Raw genomic sequence first — 19,600 nt, forward strand, 5'->3', positions numbered from 1 at the left:
TTAAACAAGAATTGGTTTTTACATAACGACTTTGATACTACATATTTGGACTGATTTATTAGTTTATGTTTAATTATTTTTTTTTTTTTTGAACATCACTGACAAAATAATAATAACTAATTCATTTTCCAATTTTCGATCCTAGAACCACAAATGTATTTAAACAGTGGCAATAGCTTTTATACTTCCATAAATTGATCATAATTTTTGTACTAAAATTCATTCCATACATTCTATAATTTACTAACTAAATATTATACAATTGGTAATATTATATCAATGCTGCTTTATTATTTTCAGAGATTGAAATTCATTATTATTGAATGAGATTGATATTTATTACTTTTTAATCAAAAAAATGAAATGTTTTTAAACCTTAATAAGCTCTAAAATAGAAATATTGAGCATTTAATTCAATCATATTAATCACTAATATAGTGAAGTAATATACAAAGTGTACACAAAAAAACATTCATATTAGTCTTTAAAACAAATTTTTTTTATTTATTCATCTAAACATTGCATAAATAAATTAAAACTGAAAGTAGTGTTTTTATTTCTGAAAAAAAATATAGGTACTATAGGTCGCTTATGGTAACTTACTTAAGAGAAGCATAATTAGAAAATCTGTTCACTTGATATCTTCCCTCGTAAATAGACATTTTGGTAAAAACTTAAAAGAAAATAATAATGTTACATGTTACTAAAACTCAGGGAAAAATAATAACTAAGCTTACAATTTTCTTTTCTAATTCGGCATAAAACAATATTTAATTAAATGATAATTAAATACAGTTAATATTATTTTACATAATAAAATAAAATTGTTGAGTATAAAATATCTTCAATGATATCTGGCATATAAGATGTAAAAAAAAATGTTTATTACAAAAGTTATAGCACAATACATTTCAATTTAGTTCATGCAAATTTTAAAACATTAATTTAATTTCGATTTTTAAAAGTATTAAAATTTAATATTTTTAATACATCATTCCAAACCATTTAATTTTGTTACTATATAACAAAAAATAACAAGTGATGATATAAAGTAAAAATAATAGAAGCAGGGGTTACAGTAAAGATTCAAATTTGTCATAAAAATAAAACATAAACGGTCAAATGTGTAAATCAATTATTAACCATCAGAAGACTTTGTAACATCTTCATCTGTTCAGGATTCAATACAGCTAAACACGCGTTAAATACCTCTTGGTTTGCCTAAAATCATATAATACATAATAAAATAATTAAAATAGAATATTTACATAGTTTTATATCACTAATGAACATACAATAACAATGTATGCTATATTTTCAGGCATTTAATATTTTAATATTCACTTATTAATTGAGTTTTCACATAAATTATGACTAACTGATAATTGGTTAATATAATATTATGTACTCCACTAAGATAGCTAATATACACTGGAGCGCAGACTTGGTTGTAAAAATGAACCATCACATTTGACATTATCCCACCACCGAAAGGCAAAACATTTCATTTTAACAAACAATGGACGTGTAGTTATGACTATTTTCATTCATAATTCCTGATTTATTTCAATTATTTTCTTAATTCTTTAAGAAATTGAATGAAGTAATTACTAGTCATTATCTTATTGTATTATCAAGATTATAATATATAAAATGATATAATGATATGAAAAGAGACAACATTTAACAATAGATTAAAATCACATAGAAAAACCTATAATACATTATATGATTAAAAAAGAAAAATATAACACATATTTCATAACAGTATATTTATTATTTATAATAAAGTACAAAATAATTACTTGAGTATTTAATTTCGTGCCATTATTTAAAACTATGTTTGTTATGGTCTAGTTAATATGTGTATATACACACAAAGCACAAATAGGTAACATAAAAACTATAATTTTGAGTAAGATCATTTTTGATAGTTTCTTTGGGAGAGAAGGTTTATTGTTCAATAGTTCTCTCAAATTATATTTTCTCTGGTAATGGTGCATTCTTATATTTCATAAACATGGTACTAATTAGTATAAATAATATATATTCATGGCTAGGTGCCCCTAAATCCACATTTATTGAATGTGAGTTAGGAAAAAAACGACTTTTCAACTATATACTTTTTTTAGCATATCTGACAAATATTATGTGCTAAATTTTTATGTAATTGACTTTCCTGGACTACAACAACACTTGAATAGCTTTTTCTAAATGCTGTATTATTAATAGAATAGCTTTTGAAGCCTTAATTAGTTTATCTATACTTACTGCATTTACTTATTTATTGCAATTTTATCTTTTTTCATATCATTATATCATATAATATAATATATAAATAATCATAGTAATATAACAAGGTAATAACTAATTATTACTTCATTCAATTTGTTAAAGAATTAAGAAAATAGTTGAAATAAATTAGTAATTATAAACAAAAATATTCATATCTACATGTCTATCGTACGTAACAATGAAATATTTTGCCCTTGGTGGTAAAGGAAGCAGAAATCAGGATGGCTCATTTTTTATATCACTACGAAAATGATGAGTTCGCGCTCCAGTATATAATATCTATCTCAGTTATGTACTCTAAAGAGTGAGATTGTAATATTTTTTTGAAAATAGAAGTATACATTATATTCTATGAATTTATTCACAGAGATTAATAGCCAACAGGTATTATAATTTTTCTAAATAATCATTGTCAAAGAACTCTTACACCTCTTTTGACAATTTATACATAGTTTAATGATTTTTATAAGTAGGTCAGATATTGCATTACCAAACCTAACTAGCTATACTTTGTATTATTGATTATTAAGAGGACACCACATACGTATGTATTGTCTCCATTTTAAAAACATACCAAAAACTGTTTTGGGCAGAAAAGAACCAAGAAAACTACAGTCAATAACTAAGAAACAACATTTAACACTATAAAGAGGAGAACATTTACTGGGCAGCATCGTTTTTATTTTTTCGATACCTCAAATACAAAAAATGTTATTCAAGTTTGAAATAATACATTTATGAACAATAAAAACTTTTTTTGTATTTGTAATAACAAAAAACAATGTTGTTTATAGTACATGTTCTCCATTTTATAATGTGAACATTTTGATACTTTAAAAAAACATATATATATATATTTATATTTATTTATAATTATGACTGCAGCCTTCAAGGTTAGGTGCGAAACAATTTTAGTTGTATTGTACAATTGTAAAACGGAGTCAATAATTACAGGTGTGGCAACCTCTTAAACCAAACTTAAATAAAAGACAACTAGATAACCACCTACAGGATAATATTGAAGTCAGCAACAATACGCCAACAGGGGCAATGTTTAAAAAATTGTATTATTGATAATATATACAGGGGTGATTCATGAGGCGTAAAACACTCATTATTTATAAAAACTATTTACTTTTTTCAAAATTTTAGATACATGCTATTCTAAAACTATATACATTTTTAATATTTTTCACCCTTATATTTATTAGGTAAACCACTATCAACTTTTGATTTTTAAATGGCAACCTATATTAAAAATGTCATAAATTAATAAGGCTATTTTTTTAATAAATGTTCACGTTTAAATTTTCATTTTTTGTTAATCCGTTGACGAGATTTAATCTCCCAAAGTTGGTTGGATGGTCTTGGGGTGATGTTTGTCCTGTGTAAATATGTTTACCTATTTTGGGGCACAACTTAGGCTTAGTTATCGTAGATAGTTACTGAATTTATTTGAAAATCGTATAATGTTTTACGCTAGAGTACAAAAATCCCAATTGCTGCGGCCGCGGTACTGACATGGTATAACACTATAACACATTTATACACTAATACCACCCCAAAACCATCCAACTTTGGGAGACTAATCTCGTCAGCGGATCAACGAAAAATGAAAATTTAAACGTGAAAATTCATTAAAAAAATAGCCTTATTAATTTATAATATTGTTAATATAGGTTGCCATTTAAAAATCAACAGTTGATAGTGGTTTACCTAATAAATATAAGGGTGAAAAATATTAAAAATTTATATAGTTTTAGAATAGCATGTATCTAAAATTTTGAAAAAAGTAAATAGTTTTTATAAATAATGAGTGTTTTACGCCTCATAAATAACCCTGTATACAGGGTGATTGATTTATCATAAAACACTCATTATTTCAAAAAGTATTGACTTTTTTCAAAATATTTTTTTACATGGTTTCAAGTTGTTAAAAACCCAACGTTTTTATTAAAAAATTATATTTTTAAATATTTTTTATCCTTATCATTTTTTAAGTTTTTTACTTTTTTGAATGACACTCCATCCACTCTACCTATCAAAACTTTAAATAATTATAACTCATAAGCTACTAGCCCCAAATTCAATTTCTATGTATCAAAATACTTAGAAAAATATTCTGCTTTGGAATATGAAATTAAAACTATGTTGTCATTCAAAAAAGTAAAAAACTTAAAAAATGATAAGGATAAAAAATATTTAAAAAAAAGTCAATACCTTTTGAAATAATGAGTGTTTTATGATGAATCAATCACCATGTATATATCTATTTATAGTATATACTATATGTAATTTACAAGTATAGGTATCTTAAGTATAAACATAGGTGCAAATAGTGTTTGAAATTTGGGGGGCTGATATCTTATTTAGTATCAATTTTTATCAGAAATTTCCCACCAATTCACCTGTTGTTAACATGATTACATGGTTCTCAATGCACCAATCGAATCATTTGTGATGTTTGAAAGTGATATTTCTTCCTAATGTATTATATTGTAAAATCATAAGATTTTTTTTTTTTTTTTTTTGGGGGGGGGGGCTATAGCAATTCTAAAGCCGGCTTAACCCCCTCAGCCAACCCTCTATTTTTTCCTATGTGTATTGAGTTATTTAGTTAACTATTGGCATATGGCTGCACAACTTCAACATTTGTCTAGTTGTTTTATATGTCTATGGTGAAGACATAAATTTGTGGATATACAAATTCACGGGTACACATGAATATTAACAATTTACAGAAAATATTAAATAACAGATCTTATAAATCAAGCATGAATGTGTGTACATTTGAAAGAATCCTTAATTAAGACACACATTCATAATATATCACTAATAAAAAAAATGTTTAGTCAATATACAATTTATAAAAACATTCCGTTATTATGATAATATATGCATAGTTAATATATTATAATCTAAAGTTAACATAAAATACTTTAATTACCTGTATTCCTCTAACAATCATAATCATTCGCTGGGCAACACTATGTGTTCTGTCAATTGCATCTCTCAAAAAAGCTTCTGCAATAATCCTGATTAAACTAGGAATATTAGAATTGTTTGGTCCCAATACCAAAGGATGGTGACTTTCTATGAGTTTACACAGGTACCCATAAACAAATGGAGCTTCGTCAGTATCTTCACTAACAGGTAAATTACATAGCCTAAAAAAAAATGTTATGTTATTTTGACCAAAATTTAAGAACTATTGTCTTAATATTACCAGAGAGGTAATATGTCATTAACGTTGACAGCTGAACTGTTAAATTCTAATATTTTGGCGATGGCTGACACTGCATTTTCAGTTGCACTTATATTATCAGGAGATCGGGCTTCATTGTTATTGATCACCTGTAGAAGGAATGGCATAATCTCAGCACACACACCAGCAAAACTAGGTCCTCCACACATCCCTAGCACTCCACAACCATAAATTGCTGCCTGACGAACTTCACTGTTAATATCCGTGACATATCCAACCATAGGTCTTAAGAAATATTCTTGATATTTAGCACACCCAGGTCCACAAAATTCAATAAGGTCATCGAAGACACAAAGACCCCACTGATGATCAGATGCACTCTTATCAGCATCCTATAAACGTTATGACATTAAAGAAGTGAAATTAAAGAGCATAATAAAATATTACCAATAATTTAGCAAATTCGTGTACAATAAGATCAAAATATTGGAAGAAGTCTGTTTTAAAAGTGACAAAGAGAGCATGCATAATGTCAGTCATTTTGCTTAGTTTGTAGACATCATCAGTATCTTCCAAAGCTAGTCTTTCTTCAACAACCTAATAATATACACAAGTTATATTAAAAGATTCCAATAGCAAATTAACAACTGTTAACTTATTAATTTATACCTCATCATAATCTTCATCTTTACGTCTTTCAAAACGTTGAAGTTCATTCTCAAAATGAGAATTTAAATTTTTTTCCAATGTATGCAATAGATCTTTCATCCATTTGTCTGATAAACATCCTGTTCCCAATAATTCTATGCACTAAACATTACATTTAAAAAATAATGAAAATTAAATGATAATTATTATTTTAAATTATTTACTTTTCCTAATGCGTCATACATCTCAGCACTAACATCTGGTTCTGGTTCAGATTCAATAGCTTGCAAAAGTTCAGGACAAATATAACCCCACATGTGTTGCAAATATTCTGGTCCTGTGTTATTAACAAAATAATTTATAAAAATAAATTATAGAGAGCATGAAACACATTCATTTGGTACTTATAATCTATCTATCTATCTATATATATATATAGAAATGGATATCTGTCTGTTTGTCCTATATGCATTACATTTTTAAACAGCTGGACTGATTGCAACGAAATTTGGTACAGAGATAATATTTAGACCTATGAGCATAAGACAAGCTAAGTTAAAAAATGATAGGCCCAACCCGGGAGATGCTCAAATAGACATTTTGAGATTTACGATGGAAATTTTTATATATAAATGGTTGCTTATTATCCCTAAATTTTTTTTATTGTATCTATGACACATGCGTCAATGGAATTAAAAGTTTTTTTTGTTTTATATTCAGAATGAAGTGAGGATTGTATTGATTTTACAATGATGTATTATTATTTTATTTTTTTTGTGTCATCACATTTTGGAGTAGAAATAATGTTTTGATTTTTGACTTCAGACCCAAAATTCATGTAGTTGGTACTTTGAGGGGTTAGTAAAAATTACATAAATTTCATTGTCATCATTATTTAAATTTTGATTTGATAGCATTATGGTTCATTAATATTACTAAAGACCATTTTGTTGGAAATTAAAATAAATTATAACCTTTCTTTGAGAAAGTTTTAACTATTTGGAAAATATAAGTTTTTTTTTCAATTAATTAACCCACAGCTACATAGGCCATTTAAGCTGTGTAGGTTGATACATGTATGGTTTTTGGAAGAATTTTGGATTGGACACCTGTAGGTTTCTGTCATGCCCGGGTGGAGAGTAGTGGCCTCTCTTTCCAAACAGCATGAACAGAAAGCTATGTCGCCATTCTAATCGGTTATAGTAAGCTTCACAACCGATGTCTAAATCCACCCGACTCTTATCCCGCCAAAAATATATTTAAATAACCAACAACAAAACGTAAATTTTGTAAGCACATTTTTCGTAAACAAAATTATGTTAACAACCAGAGTTTAACAAATGTTTATAACTAATGCAATAAATTTATAAATTCAAAAACAAATAAATAAGCTTATTGCAATTTTTAATTATGAAAACAAAAATATTTTCTAATATTAACAAAATAGGAAGGAGAAAAAAATGAAATCAAAAAAATTATTTTTGTTTTCCCCTTCTAGAGAAGCATCAATCATCTGTAAATATTAGACAAACAGAAAACATTACTGCATAACAGCGTTTGACTAAATTTAATAACATACCTCTAATTTCTGCACATTCCAAAAGACTAGGCATACTTTGCGCTGCAGCAATTCGAACATTATCATGAAAATAAAATTTCAATAAAGGCACCATAAGTTTAACAACATCTTCAGCATAGGGTGCAAAACCAGTTTTCAACTCTCGTGCATAACATACAAGCATCTCACAAGCTGATGCCTTGTCTTCTAACCCTGAAGTTCTAATACCAAAGTTTTGTTGCTCTCCTAAAGGTACAAACTGCCATTCACTATTATCAGTCATATTACTCATGTCATCATTATCCAGCAATGCAACTTCAGGTTTCAGAGAAGCAGCAGCCATAACTGGACCGATAACCAAAGGAAGATACTGTTCGAATTTTTGACCTATTAAATTATTCATTATTAATAATTATAAAACTTTTGATTTAACAACACATACCCATAACTTTACACATTCGAGCCCAAGAAGATATCAAGTATGAAGTTTGAGGATCATCTTCTGAAAGTTTTTCATCTTTGTTATGTGTTGCTAACATTAAATCCATTATATCACTAGCATCAGGCAAAAACTATGCATAGAACGCAGTTTTACATAAATCAATCAGCAGTTTTACATAAATCAATCAAAATATAAATAAGCAATGATTTTAAATTAACTTACCTTCTCTTGACCAACAGCTAGGCCTATTAAGCTAACACATTCTATTGTTTTGCCTCTTAACAGCTTTAATTCAGGAGCAACAGCATTACGAATAATTTGCTTCAAGCATGGCATAAGGTGGTCATAAAACTTAACGAAATCTCCTTCACATGTGTCAGCCACAGATGCGATAGTGGTTACCATTTGCTCTAATACTAAGCGTCTACCACCACCTTCCACAAGATCATTTATACGAGCTTGTAATATACTTTCAAGTTTTACCATGATCAGATCCATATAAGATAAAAGGGTTTTTTTAGGGCAATCTTCACAAAAGTTTACAAGAGCCGCTCCTAAAAATTTTAAAAAATCAAATATTCATTAAAAAATAATTTGTTAAATGAAAAAAAATGAAGGAGTTAATATAATTTCAATTGCATTATATTAAAAGTAATTCATAAATGTATATACCAATAAAAAAAAAAATATTATTTTAATTTTATAATACTACACTATTATCAGTATTGTTGTACAAAACAATAAAACCATAATCATTTTAACAGTTACAATTTTTGCTTCAATTGAATTTTAATTTTCTGTCATGATTTAGTAATTTTTAAACAACTTAATAATTTTTATTATTTAAATACTACTTTTTTAACTGATATTGTTAATTTAACTGACTATTTATTAACTACAACTATGGAGATTTAGTAATGATTTTCTGTATTTGACTCACATATGGGCTACATAGGATATTAAACGTTTTATTTTGTCAAATGCACCATTTGATGTCAATGATGTAATGAAGCAATAAGAATTCTAAATACAGATTCGAATTTGTCATCAAGACTACTTGAAATTGATTTCTATACATTTTTGATATTATCCGCCAAATCAATGAAAACATTACATTAATATTGCTATATTTCAATTTTTGAAGAAGTTAAAATCAAAAATATAAAAAAGTTGATCTCGATTGAACTTAACAACAAGCCCACATTTATAATCAGAATTCTTATCGCTTTACTATATTAATTGGTATTTTGATAAAGATCATGTTAAATCCTATGTTACGCTAGTGTTAAATAAAGACAGAGAATCACAGTATCAAATCTCCTTTAATTGTAAATATTAAATAATATTTTTAATTAATATGGATTATAATTAATTAACAATATACTTTACCTGCATGTGCTTGAACTCTAGGATTTAAACTATCATCTAGTAACAGTAATATAGCTGGAACAATTTTGTCATGGAATTTTTTTTGAAATGTTGGTGCGAAATCTGCTGCCATCTGTCCAATAGCATTGCACATTGAATATCTTACTCTAGGATGCTAAACAAATAATGATAACATTAAAATATTGTTTTAAATTGAAACATTAAATTACTTACTGGATCTTGTAAGAAAGTTAAAATTCCATCCAAAATTTCTGGGAGCATAGGCAACATCTGTTTATGGCAACCTTCCCCTACAGCTGATATTGCCATTAAAGCAGCATGTCTAAAATATTAAAACAATTTAATAAATACAAAGAAATAAAATACAACCTTAACTAATATATTTTTTACCTATACTTCCAGTTTGGATTTGCCAACATCGATGATACATTACTTAATATATGTGGTAACATTGTTTTACCACCAAGACCACAAGCCAGCCTGTCCAGTGCAGATTCAGCTATAACACTCATACTAAACACAAATGATAAACCAACATATTAGATATTTTGAAATATTAAAATTATATGATACTACTATGGTATTAATTACCAAATAAAAAATAGTATTACCTTTCTTGGTCAGTTTCATCTGGGTCATCTTGAGTACCCCAATCATCATCATCTTCCACAGTAGCCATAAGTTCCAACACTTGTCCAATTAACTGTATAATATACTTAGATGATTCTTTACGCATCATTGCTGGTGCTGTTTCAGCTAATGTAACAACTACTTCGAGACACATCTGACGGTATGATTCACTTGTCTCATCATTTCCGAGATACTGAAAATATTAACAATATATAATTTTGAACAGCATTTATTTAAAATATTTATATCACCTTCAAACACATTTCTACTATATTTGACAACTGAGATCTTAAAAACTTTGGCGCATTTTCAGATAAATCAACCAATAGTTTAATCAACGAATCATCTTCTTCAGCCATAATGCTGTCATTTGTTATCTATTTAAAAAAATATAGTAGTTTTTTACATCATTAATTTATATAAAAACCCTTACTCTCATCATATTTGGTAATAAATCTGTAAATTGTTTTTGAATTTCTATAACTTTATCATGGTGTAATATGAAAGCACAAATTGCTTTAACAGCTTGTACTTGGACCTTTAAAATAATGAATACAAATTAATAGATAATATTCATCATTAACTTAAAAACAATGATACTCACATTTGTATCAGGTACATTTAACGATTGTTGGAGCATTTGTTTTATCACAACCAAATAGTTAGACTGTTGATTACCAAAAACGCCTGGTACGTTTCTAATATCAAAACAAAACAATGAGTAAAATAATAATTATGATTTAAGTACCCCAAAATATTTTACTTACGTAAACATTCTGAGCGCAGAATCTTTCATATCATTTGAAGGCGAATTGGCACATTGAAATAAGAAATTTAAAAATTCTGGCCAACTATTATTACCATCATCATCCAACTGATTTCTAGCTACTTCAGAAGCTACATCACACATTCGTCTACGTAATATGTCATTTTTTTCGTTATTCACACTTAACAACAAATTGTCTTTAAACTGTTTTTGATTTTCGGGTGACAACTAAAATAATAAATCAGTTAAAAAACAAATAAACGCATACATTAAAATAAACTAAGAACTAACATTAGAAAAAAATTCCAAGAAATCATTGGCCATAAGTCTGCGCAACATTACAGCTGCCACTTGTTTTTCATCTACATCACCAGCTTGATTTTGCACAGCATTGAACAAATAAGATACTTTTGATTCTAAAGGTAAAGATTGATAAGTTTCCTAAAAAAAAAAATTGTTGTAAAATATAAAATAAAAAAACAATTAAGTTCATTTACTATAAGAATAAAAAACATAATACAACTTAGGTTGCTTAATAGACTAGGTAACTAATGAGTTAACTTCAAAAATTTGTCACAGATTTAAGCATATAATTAATTAAGAGATAAATTAAAATAATAGGATAATTGAGGTATGTATATTAAATCGAGCTTATTGAATCAATTCAATCAAGAGGAAATACTTTAACATTATAATGAAAATAATTTAACTACCTATTTAAGATAAATTAAAAACCAAGTAATTTCTAAATAAATATAAGCTGGAATTCCTCAATCCTACCATAGAGTTGAATAAAGTTCAACTTGTAGGTACCTAATTCGTTACCAATATTATGCCACCTCTGTAAAATACTGAGGTTTAGAACACAGCACGAAACAGTTTAGTGGAAACCCAACTTAAATAAACTTTCAACCATTTAAACTCCAGTAGAACAACGATATATTCTAAATATTAAAATCACAACAAATGATTTAAAAAATAACCATTACTATAAACAGATTTTAATGTAAGTTACATTTAAGAAATCCACGAGAATATGTCCTTAATAAAATTATGGACAAAAAATAAATTGAATCAATATCAACAGGTAGTCATTGAAAAGTAATCCACAGTACTTAAACCAAACATGCGTGGAAACCACAAACTAAGACTACATTTGAAACATTAGACATTTCAAGAGCAATAATGGTTTTGGAACGCACATTCATCAGTTCGGATTGTTCGATAGATGGGCGAATAAATGATCATCGAATACAAAGATCAATAAAGACGAGTGAGGAGGGATAAGTCGACTGTCACAATTGTAGAGGTAAATTACGGCCAACCAGCTCGTTACCAACCCAAAGTGAAGTGTTAATTTACCTCGGCGGTCTGCCGCACATTATTGTCAGTACTCAGCAGGCTGGTGAGTATTTGATGGAAATCACCCATGTTGTCGCCTCCGGCCATGGTCAAGTTCGCAATGACACTTTGGGTTCCTGCGGCGGTTGTTACGGTGCGAAACTCGTTATCGATGTTTAGACACCCGTCGGTGTGTACAGCTGCTGCCGGACCGCGAATGACCACTGACGACGACCACGAGTCGGTTGCTACCGGTTAAAACACAATGCCCGTGCTTTACCAATCCGGATTTGGTTAGTTCGGGACGCGTGCTCCGTTCTGCAGAGCCGGAGGACGTGCGCTTACGTATTCTGGATTATAGTTTTTCGATTATACTTTCCTCCTACACGCTGCAAGCCCGTTGGCGCCGTTGGCGGTCGAAGCGTTGAGCACAAAAATGTGAGACTACACGATAATGATGGTTTGGTTAAGAATATAATTTCGTTCGTGAAGTACCTAATACCCAGTAATTACCTAGTATGAATAATACCGCGTATCGCAACGGCGCAGGGATGTCCAACGTGCGCGACAGTGTGACTACAACTGATTCGCCATGATGTTCAACGACCATTGTATAGTGTACACACTGCGGTAGTGCGATGATTTTGATAACCACTGAACTGAATCAAGGTTGTAAAAAAAACTTTTTTTTCAATGTTTATCACGGACTAAAATATACATAGATTATGTACAGAGTGTTTCGCGGTAATTTACTCACTGCGATATCTCACGAAATAATGGAGATATCAATATTCTGGTTTTGTTGTAAGACTCGCAGGGATAAGAACCACAATTATTTCATTTTTTAATTTATTTTAGTGTTTTGGTAAAAAATCTAAAAAATATTTTTCATTCAATTATTTTCAAAAAAATTAAAGATGGCCCTTTTGTGGAGTTTATTTTTCTGAAAATATTGACATTACAAAATATTTTTTCATTAATTTCCTGATTTTTTATAGTTTTTCTAGTTTTGAAGAAATAAAATATGATTATAAATTTATAACTATTTTTTTCATAAGCACACTAAGTGTTTAATTCAGTCGGCCGTACGAGAACGCACGCGTCGCGGCTGGTCATATGTTTGATAACATCATTATGGTGTTAAATAATTCACAATTTTTCTCAAAACTAAAAAAATTTTGAAACGTCAATATTCTCAGAAAATAAATTCTACAAAATGAAAATGGTGAATTTTTTGGAAATAATTAAATAAAAAAATATATTTTTAACTTTTTTACTAAAACATAAAAATAAATTAAAATATGAAATAATTGTAGTTCTTATCCCTGTATGTCTTATTACAAAACAGGATTTCGATATCTCCTGAAATAATGAAGATATCGCGATGGTTAAATCCACGCGGGACACTCTGTATATATCTTATATACATAGTACATACCACAGTTCGTCGTAGTATTTATCATACTTTTCAGTACTGCTGATAATGCGTACCGTGTCCTTGAAAATTGACAATTGCCAAATTCATTGCACTCACAGAACTTCGACCAATTTAGTTTATATAAATAAACTAAGTTTAACTTTTGTTACTCAGAAGTCAGAACGCACTCATTGATTTATTCAAGTCGGTATAATGTTAAAGTATGCATAGTTAATAGTTTAATACATATAATTGAAATTTGAAACTAAAAGCTAGGAATATTGTATACTAGCATATTTTCTATATACAGAGTGTTTCAACAATCATGCTCAACCCCTTTTTTCTTTAATAATGAAGTTATACCTACTTATTCAAAATCTTTGATTTTTAGAATCTTTAGATATATATACTCTAAGACCATATTTTAAAATTCTTGAGGTTTTTGTACCTCTTATAAGGAGTGTCCTGCAGTGTTGATACAAACTTTTGTTTGGCATAAAACAAGTTTAGCACCTATACATGAATTTTATTCTTTCTTTTTTTCTCTTGAAACCTATGTATTTCAACGATTTTAGAACGATGGTGCAAAAATTAATTGGCGGAAAATATTATTTTGGAAGTTATAGCATTCCAAAGTTTGCGATTTCGCGTTTATACGCTTGCGCGGAATACTATCTTGATGTCTCGCAAAGCATGGTATACAAGGAATAAGAATAGTATGCTCAATGATAAGACCTTTTTAGTTGTTATGTATATTACTAGTATATGTCATTTACTATAGCGTATACTATATACTTATATGTTATACTTAAAGGTATCTAGTCTGGCAACCGAAGCCGGTAGACGAAGGGAGGAGTCCCTTGAGCCACTAAACTTGTGTTACTTAACTGAAATAGGTCAAGTTTACATGTTAAGATATCCGTCTGCCCAAAGGGCAGGGATGCTTCCTCCCCGCGACCCCGGAGAGGTCACACATCCCCCTTCACAACCAGTTTGACTATTTTAGCCTATAGAGGGGGTTGAGGGCCGAGCCCCCATCCAACGAGAGATCCAGAGGACCTCGAGTTTGGCGACCAGAGCCGTAAGGCGAAGGAAGTCACTACAATACTAGATTACTAGATATATTATATTATACTGTTTAAACAATGAGGGTTACACACATCTATACAAATTGCGCCGAGAGAGTGCAAGTCGGCCGCGCATCCAAATGAAGTCGCTCTGCGGTTTCGAGTTCTAATTTCTCCCACCAAGTGTACTGGTCGTACGCCGTCGATGCGCGAACTACGACGAGTTTTGGTCGCCGCCGACTTGCGCTCTCTCAGCGTACCTAGTATAACTGTTAACCACTTAATTCAGTTTAAACATCCGGAGACTGGACCACAGCTAAAATGTTGGTTAAAAATCTATTATTTAAATTTAAAGTTTTAATTGCATAGATTATGTTACATTGGTTTTTACAATTTACAATTATTTATTGGTTTATATAACTTACTGTTGATCTATAATAATTTCATACTAAAAGCTAAAAATAAAAGTATAGGTACTTTAGTACTTCATTAAGTATATATAGCCATATAGGTATTTAGTTCATATAAGCTATATGCAGGGGCGCCCGCAGAGAGAGACCAGTGGGTGCTATTGCACCCACTGAGTTTTTTTAAAAAACAAAATAATTATTTTATTATATTATAATATATTCAGACAAACCACAACGATATAATTATCCAAGTAATAATATTAATCACTTTTTTAGACAATCTTTATTTATTCCCTACTTAGATTCCACAATAATGTCAATTAGTGATAGATTCTCTGATGAAAATTTAAAATCATTTTCATTATTTAATTTACACCCAAAAAAAAATGATAAAAATGAATATCGAAGAGTTCAACAGGTAGTTAAATCTATCAATAACTTATATGAACCTCTTCTTGATAATTTTGAAGAAGAAGCAATAATTTGGTATGAAATATGATGGCTAAAAAAACCATGTAATCCAATAATACACAAATAATTGATTTATTAGAAAAATCTAAATACTATCCTGCTGTAAATACAGCTTTACAAATAGCCATTACATTACCAGCAACTTCCTGTTCAGTTGAAAGAACCTTTAGGTACCTAACATATTATTATAAATCATATTTTGTATTAATTATTTAATATTGATTATAATTATTATCTATTTTAGTGCTTTCCGTCGTATCAAAACATCGGTAAGATCTACAATGTCCAATATGAGGTTAAGCAGTTTGGCTGTAATTCACATTCACAAACAGGCGCGGATTCAGGGGGGGGGCTATGGGTGCTCGGGCACCCCCTGTCATCTAGCCACCAACAAAATAAATTTATGTTATAAATTAAATTATTTGTTATTTTTCAAAATAAAAATAATAATAATAATAATATCGGTGCTTTTTGTTATCACCGTCACATACGACAGTAATAACCATTATTGTTAATTGTTTTCGAAGTATAGTTGTATGTAACGACACGTGTCGACGGCGGAAAGCACCGATAACAATTATCATGGAAAAAAAGTTAGCACTAATAAATCAAATATTAAATAGTAAGGTGTAACAATTTTTTTTTTTTGAGCATCCCCTGTTAAATTTTTCTGGATCCGCGCCTGTTCACAAAAATAGATTTGACGATAAATTATTTTTTGAAAATCTCAAAACTGATGTTATGAATCATTTTGGACTAAATGTCAGACGTTTAACATTACTATTTGATTCATAATTCATATAATATTATTAATAATTTATAATAGCTAGGTACCTATGCATTGTAATTTTATTAGGTATAATTTATATCATTATACATTTTTTACATTAAATTTGTAGTTATGTTTATATAATAATATAAATATATGTAAAATATATAACATGCATTTCAATTTGCACCCACTGAGCTGATTTCCTGCGGGCGCCCCTGGCTATATGTGTCATTAGATACTGTCTATGCTTAAACTGTGTTAAGTATAGGTACTCCAATTCTTCAGTTACACAAAATATTTACCGTGTGCCACCGCTTTTTTCACCTAACAATACTACAAAACTGAAATATATTAATTACTATATTTTCAATTTTTTTTTCCTTCTTGTTGGCTAGGCTATGATTTATTTTTTTTATTGATTTATTCAAAAATATTTATATTTTTAAGTTATAATTCATTGAATATTATTTTTTTTTCATATTAAATTACTATAAGTTACTGTAATGATCCGTTGTTAAATCAAGTTTTGTTTCTTTTTCTCCAATTTTCTCATAATTTCATTAAATTGTTTTACAAGTTATTATTTCAGTTTTATGGTATAGTTTAGTGAAAAAAATCGATCGAAAAAAATTTGGCATGTATACGGTAAATTATATTTTCAAGTACCTATAAGCAGAAAAACCGATTTTGAGTGTGCAATTTCCTTGTAATGTTAAAATAGGTAAATATTTTTTGTAAGCGAAGAATTCGTGGACAAAAATTGTGAAACCCCTTTAAAATACAATCCGGTAAATATTTTTGTGTGGGTGGCAAATAAGTGTACGAGTGTGTAATTTCCCTGTGATATATATAATACGGTAAAGTCAGTGTCTTCTAAGCCGGACATTCCCGTTTGAGTGTGATGCATAATTATTACTTATTATTAGTGTGTGATAATTTTTTTGTTATTAAATCAGTTTTAATTTTACGTATAATTATTATAACTCACCTTCACAATTTTATAATAAAAGCAATAATAATAATGGAAAACAGTCACTAACTATTCATTATATTGATGGTTTTCTTTTATTAGGTTATTGATAAATAATCATCACTACTATTAGTATCAGAAAAAATTTCAATGATTCACGTTTTTGAGAACTATTTCAACATGACATATATTGATATATTTAACATAATGTATTATTCAACTAATTTCACAAAAAATATTTTCTTATAACATACTTTAAATCTCCATCACCTGACACCTGGTCAAATTATTCAATAATGCTACATATTTATTTATTTATGAGTACCTATAATTATAAATTTATTTAAAAAATAAGTAGGTATGTCTATATTATAGTTGCAGCTGTTGCAGTATCTCATTTTATTACTACCAGCTAAAATCATTATTATTATTATTATTATTATCATTATAAATTTTTAACCATGAAAGTGATAATATACCTAATCATAAGTAATAATTGTCATTTTGTTATTATAATATTTATTTTAAAGGTTGCAGTCGTCGTACCGAATAATAGGTCATTATTTACTATCTATAATAAAGTCCACTATAACAATAACTTATTAGTTATTATCACTTACCAAGTAAGTTGTATCGCTCAATGCATGTATCAAAAGTTTTTAAAATTTAAAATTTATCTAAAAATGTGTTTTTAAGTAGGTACTATCATGTCATTTAGCAAAAACCCAATTTCTATACAAGGTCATCGAACTGAAATATTTTGTAGTACCTCAAACCATGAACACACTGTATACTATAAAGTATAAAGTAATACTAGTAATAGTAATTTCTATAAGTAATAAACGACATTAACTATTACAATTAGAATATAAAGCTCACTCTAGAAATATCAATAATACCCATCAACAATATATTTAAACTACAAGAATAATATACCTAACTAAAATTGTTATTCTTGGTTATTTAATAAGTATAATGGTATTTTTTGTGACCCTAGAAATCTCTGTAGCAAACTCTGTATACACAGATCATGTGTAAAATGCGTATGAAAAAATAAATATGAACTTTAAATTTTCGATTTTTAAACTCGTCATTGTATAGCTCGGATTTCTATTTCTAGCTTGATCAGATAAAAATAAAAAGTGTATAAAATAATATAACTAATTGAAACTAATCAGTAATAACTAAATCTCAAACAAGTAGTCACATATTGACAATTTATATACATACATATATATATATATATATGTATATTAATATATTTCAATGTAGAATGTACTCATATAAACTATTAAGTATATCGTCTATTGTTCTACGATTGTAAATATAACAAATTACGATTTTACAATAATACATAGACAAACGATTATAATAATAACAGAAAGTTAGGAAAGTTACATTTTTTTATTCATTTTCAAAAATTAATTTCTAAAAGTTCTATTTCAATATAAATATTTCGCATTTAGTAAAAATTCTGATAGATTTTATTACTATGATTGATTGTATGACCAGAGTACCTAATAAAAAAGTTAAGCTAATTTAAATCAAAATGATTGTAAAACTCAAGAATGTTGTCCTGAACTCCTAACTCTGAAAATAATATAAAGATTTCTTTATAGCGCCCATTATTTGATCGGGCGAACACCAAAGCAGTGTGGACGTGCATAGTTGTAGTGCGAAAAGTTGTCTCTTAGGGCATACTGTGGGTTATGGTTGTTTTTAATGATAATATTATTACGGTAAGGGATTTACGCTCTATTATTTTTTTAAATTTCAGCAATAACTACATAACTAACATAAGAAACATTTATTAAATTATAAATAAACAAAATTAACAACTTTAACCACAGCGAAAGTTGAAACAATACATTATGGATTCACAACGATGACACATGAATACATGATAAGTATTATGTACGCGTAAGTATTACGCCGGGAACTCCTAATAAAACGTATTTTATTTTAAAGTTATAAATATAATGTAATCTATATATCATAATATAATTCAGATTAATAACGACCATGTAAGGAACACATTACAATTATTCAACTTTTCGATACTCGACGTGAATCGTAAAACCGTAATGATACGATTGTTAATAAAGATTAAACGTAGTTACGTAGACACATTAAAGATATCATTATTAGTTATTATGCCGGAGATCTTTGCTTATCTGTAACCACCTGTGGTAGAGAGGGTACGTGCAGACCAAGTCTTG

The 19,600-nt window shown here is 28.5% G+C and overlaps 1 protein-coding gene and 1 pseudogene across 1 annotated transcript; one reads left to right on the forward strand and one right to left on the reverse strand.

The window, feature by feature from the left end:
* Positions 1 to 477: 477 nt before the first annotated feature.
* Positions 478 to 12,804, reverse strand: Karybeta3 (karyopherin beta 3). The gene is made up of 19 exons (XM_015514871.2): positions 12,296 to 12,804; positions 11,225 to 11,374; positions 10,935 to 11,161; positions 10,772 to 10,865; positions 10,601 to 10,705; positions 10,419 to 10,544; positions 10,149 to 10,360; positions 9,928 to 10,050; positions 9,751 to 9,859; positions 9,538 to 9,691; positions 8,371 to 8,702; positions 8,149 to 8,278; positions 7,728 to 8,093; positions 6,373 to 6,485; positions 6,170 to 6,310; positions 5,948 to 6,097; positions 5,522 to 5,892; positions 5,243 to 5,462; positions 478 to 1,221 (listed from the first exon to the last, which is right to left on the reverse strand). Exons 1-19 carry the CDS (start codon positions 12,380 to 12,382, stop codon positions 1,132 to 1,134), a joined length of 3,300 nt encoding a protein of 1,099 aa, XP_015370357.2. The 5' UTR covers positions 12,383 to 12,804; the 3' UTR covers positions 478 to 1,131.
* Positions 12,805 to 15,563: 2,759 nt separating this feature from the next.
* LOC149058840 (uncharacterized) lies at positions 15,564 to 16,434 on the forward strand (annotated as a pseudogene).
* The last annotated feature ends 3,166 nt before the right edge of the window (positions 16,435 to 19,600 follow it).

Source organism: Diuraphis noxia, unplaced genomic scaffold, assembly GCF_037042655.1.
Source record: "Diuraphis noxia isolate RWA-SAM2 unplaced genomic scaffold, SU_Dnox_SAM2 contig0002, whole genome shotgun sequence".
Lineage (NCBI taxonomy): Eukaryota > Metazoa > Arthropoda > Insecta > Hemiptera > Aphididae > Diuraphis > Diuraphis noxia.